Here is a 3,771-nt window from a genome sequence, read left to right on the forward strand (position 1 = left end):
CCCTGTGGGACCTCAGCATAGAGAGCCTGAGGCCAGGGACCTGCTGGGAGTTTAGGTGTGGACCAGGTGTCCCCAGGCACCTAGCTCGGGGCTGGGAGCTGACTGGGTCCTCTTCCAGACCGAGGGGTCAACCCTGGGCCATCCTGCCTCCCTACAGCACGGCTTGGATGTCTTCCCTCCATGGAGGAGAGACAGCGGCAGACAGAGGCGGGAACAGAGGACAGAGATGGAGAGACAGACTCCAGCGGCGGGGGCGCAGAGGGGCGGGGGCCGGGAGGGCGGCCACCAGCCCTAATATAAACCAGTTAGAAAAACAGGCTGGGAGGCCAGGCCCCAAGGCTTGCCAGGGAGGCTTGTTTTTCCAGAATGAAAGGCCCAGGGAGGAGCTGGGGGAGGGGAAGGGAGCGGGTTCTTATTCCAGTTTGGAAAATGGGCTCCACCCATCAGGGCCCGGATCCTGTTGAGGAAACCGTTAGGTCAGGATGGGGGGGAGGGGGGCTCCATGTCGTCACCCCTTGTCCCTCTTGGGGCAGCAGCAGCGTTGGCCTCCTCCCCAGCCCAGAGCTGGGCTGGGCTGCTCACTTGTCTGAGGACTTGGGGACCAGAGTGGGGTTCAAGGGTGAGACCCCAGCCGGCCAGGGCCTGGGGCTTGTGGCCATATTCGACCCAAACGGGCAGCCTAAAAAATGCACTGTGGGTTTTTGTGGTTGTTTGGATTTTTTTGAGGTTTGCTTAACTAGAAGGAGTGGGTTTGGTACACAGTGCCTTCTCTGTTATTTTGCATTTGTTTATGTGACTTTGTAAGTTTTCCCAGAGTTTCAAATTTGTGCTTTCTGAGAGGGTGATACTATACCCCCCTCTTTCTTCCCCTCTGGGTGGGAGGGGTGCTCCCAGATCCCTGTAACTAGGTCTGAGTGGGTGGGGGTGCTCCCAGGAGCACTCTATCCGGGTCTGGGTGGGTGTGGGGGTGCTCCCAGGAGCACTATATCCGGGTCTGGGTGGGTGGAGGTGCTCCTAAGAGTAGTGTAACTGCAGGTTTGGTTTCAGGGATGCCAAGCTGTGGCCTTGATGGCAGGCAGATGTTGGGGGGCAGGCCAGAGAGGTGGGGGTTGCTTACCCACTGGCCCCTTTCAGGGCTCAGGGTCCCCCTCATCTCCTTAGCGCCTGTGGATGTTAAAGATACTAGTATGCAGCAGTGCCCTTCATGCTGTCTTCAGGGTCCCCAGAGCTGGTGTCACTCTGACCCCCATTTCACAGGTGAAGAAATGCAGCCCCTGAGAAGGGCACACCAGGGTCATTGCACTGACGCGAAGAGCCAGTGGTCTGCCAGCCTGGTTCCTTGGGGTTCCCTTAGGATGCCTTTCTGCTGGTCTTCAGCTCCACAGCAGGCAGAGAAGGGAAGACCTGCTGGGCGTTGTGGCCAGACTGCCCACTTAGGGGAATGCCCTGGGACAGTGTCCTCCTACAGAGATGGGTGAGGGGATGCTCTTCCCAGAACCCCAGCTCCACAGCAACCGCAGAAGGGCCCATATGTTCCAGATGCCCACATGGCATCTGGGCCCATGCCCTCAGGTCCTCCTGCTCTCCGAAGGCTGGGCTATTGCCCCCTCTCCAGGACGGGAGGCAGAGAGGGGTCCAGTCCTCACTCAAACTCAACTGTTTGGGACACAGTGGTCACAGCCCTCCTCCTCCCCACCAGGCCAGCCAAGGATGGGGGGAGGCCAAGGGGCCGGCCGGGCAGGAGCCGAGGGGGCGGTCTGCAGACTGTCGACCAGCCCAGGGCTCCGTGATGTCATGGCGGGTGCTAAGGAGGGGGAGGGGGCTGGCTGTTTTTCTGGAGAGTTAGAGCTGGAGTGAGACAAAGCAAGGCCGGCGGGCTGGGCTGGCGGGCGCCATGGAGCTGCGGTCCCAAGTCCTGCTCTGGAAACTTCTGCTTCTGCAGAGTGAGTTGTGGTGGGGCGGGGGCGGGAGGCGCAAGCCGCAAGTGGGTCCAAGTGAGCTTGCATTTTAGGCAAATCCGCCTGTCTGAGCTGAGCCCAGAGGGGTGGGATGCCCCCGCTGGGAAGGGGATGGCTCTGGGGGGCCTCAGAGGGCACAGCTCAGGATGAGCTCTGGGGCCCCCAGGACCCAGGAGGCTGTGAGTTTTGCAGATATCCTCCAGAGCCAGGGGCCAAGAAGGCCAAGCTGAGGCAGGGTTACTGGAGTCCATCATGCACCCCACTGCTCCGGGAAGTCCCTCAGACCTGCACTTCTCCAAGTTGTCAGGAGGGAAGTAGGTTGTGGGTTGTGGGGGGCCTGGGAACTGTGAGGCCCAGCAGGGTCTGTTTCAGTTTCCTCTGGCGCCCAGGCCCCTGAGCCCGCCCCCAGGACTGGCCTGCTGACCCGGCACATTCCTTCTGCCCTGGGCACTCAGCCACATCTCTGGAGCAGGAACTTGGCTTGTGGGGTGGCAGATGGTGGGCTCATCCCCCACATCCAGCTTTCTTGTGCTTCAGACTGACAGGGCTCTAGCCCTGAGCACTGGGGTGGAGTGGGGCTCCTGCAGGCTGAGGACCCTCAAGGGTTCAGGTGGGGTGGCCCTCAGCAGGTGCGTTCCACACGGGGGATCCCCGTGCAGGAGCCCCCGCAACCAGCCTCCCTCGGGCATCAGGCTCTGGTGGCCTTGCTGCAGTGATGGTGATGGTGGCTACCATTCCTGAGGCTGGCCTTTGGTGACAAGCGTGCCCCCCAGAGCCGCCTGTCGGGGGCTCCAACCTTGGCCCCACCACTCACCTCCAGAAGGACAGGCACTGTCCCTGCAGCCCAGCAGGTGGCTGTGAGGATTAAGTGGGAGGTGCCTGTGCCATGTGAGGCTAAGGGAGACTCCACTTGTATTCTCCTGGCTTCTCTGGCTTTACCTCCACCCATTAAGCGGGTGTCATTAGCACCCACTTCGGGGAGGACTATGTAAGGGAGTAGGGGGCCAAGCCCTTCCCCCGCGTGGGTGACCCGGATGCAAAGGCTCCAATGGCCCCCTCCCCAGTGTGACTCACTCTTCCTCTCCTTCTAGGCTCTGCTGTCCTTCTATCTTCAGGTTAGTGAGCACCCTCCCCTTAGAACCACGACAGATCCCTTCCCACCTGGCCAGCCCACCCTGTACCTGACCCCTTGGGTCCCACCCATCCCCCAGTGATTCCCCTCCCCACCAGGGCCATCTGGGTCCTCAACAGCGGGCAGCTCCGTGGTGTCCGAGTCCGCAGTGAGCTGGGCGGCTGGAGCCCGGGCCGTGCTGCGCTGCCAGAGCCCGCGCATGGTATGGACCCAAGACCGGCTGCACGACCGCCAGCGCGTGGTGCACTGGGACCTCAGCGGTGGCCCCGCCGGCGGGCCCGCGCGTCGACTTGTAGACATGTACTCAGCGGGCGAGCAGCGCGTGTACGAGCCGCGCGACCGCGGCCGCCTCCTGCTGTCGCCCTCCGCCTTCCACGACGGCAACTTCTCTCTGCTCATCCGCGGTATGGGACCTTGAACCGCGGTGGGGGCTTGGGGGCTGGGGCGGCGGCCGCGGAGCTCATGGTTGGTTTCCTCGCGGGTGCGCAGCGGTGGGGGAGACAGACGGGGGTCTGTACACCTGTAACCTGCACCACCATTACTGCCACCTCTACGAGACCCAGGCCATCCGCCTGGAGGTCACTGATAACCGTAAGTGTGCCCCCACCCTCGGGACCTCACCCCCGCCTGACCTCACCTACCCCCGCCACCGTGGACGCCCCCCTCCTGACTCCCTCCCCC

The 3,771-nt window shown here is 62.5% G+C and overlaps 1 protein-coding gene across 3 annotated transcripts in view; it reads left to right on the forward strand.

Moving 5' to 3' along the window:
* The first annotated feature begins 1,805 nt into the window (after window positions 1-1,805).
* Window positions 1,806-3,771, forward strand: part of MXRA8 (matrix remodeling associated 8) — a 5,216-nt gene continuing 3,250 nt past the window's right edge. The window contains exons 1-4 of one of the 3 annotated variants that reach the window (XM_019658593.1): window positions 1,806-1,943; window positions 3,050-3,073; window positions 3,189-3,494; window positions 3,580-3,681. In XM_019658593.1, coding sequence (XP_019514138.1) covers window positions 1,895-1,943; window positions 3,050-3,073; window positions 3,189-3,494; window positions 3,580-3,681 — 481 coding nt within the window. In that variant the 5' untranslated portion in view covers window positions 1,806-1,894. Of the gene's footprint in view, window positions 1,944-2,500; window positions 2,588-3,049; window positions 3,074-3,188; window positions 3,495-3,579; window positions 3,682-3,771 lie in introns of those variants that run through there. The other 2 variants (XM_019658594.1, XM_019658595.1) reach the window with 2 other exon arrangements.

The sequence above is a fragment of the Hipposideros armiger genome, unplaced genomic scaffold (genome assembly GCF_001890085.2).
Source record: "Hipposideros armiger isolate ML-2016 unplaced genomic scaffold, ASM189008v1 scaffold_284, whole genome shotgun sequence".
NCBI lineage: Eukaryota > Metazoa > Chordata > Mammalia > Chiroptera > Hipposideridae > Hipposideros > Hipposideros armiger.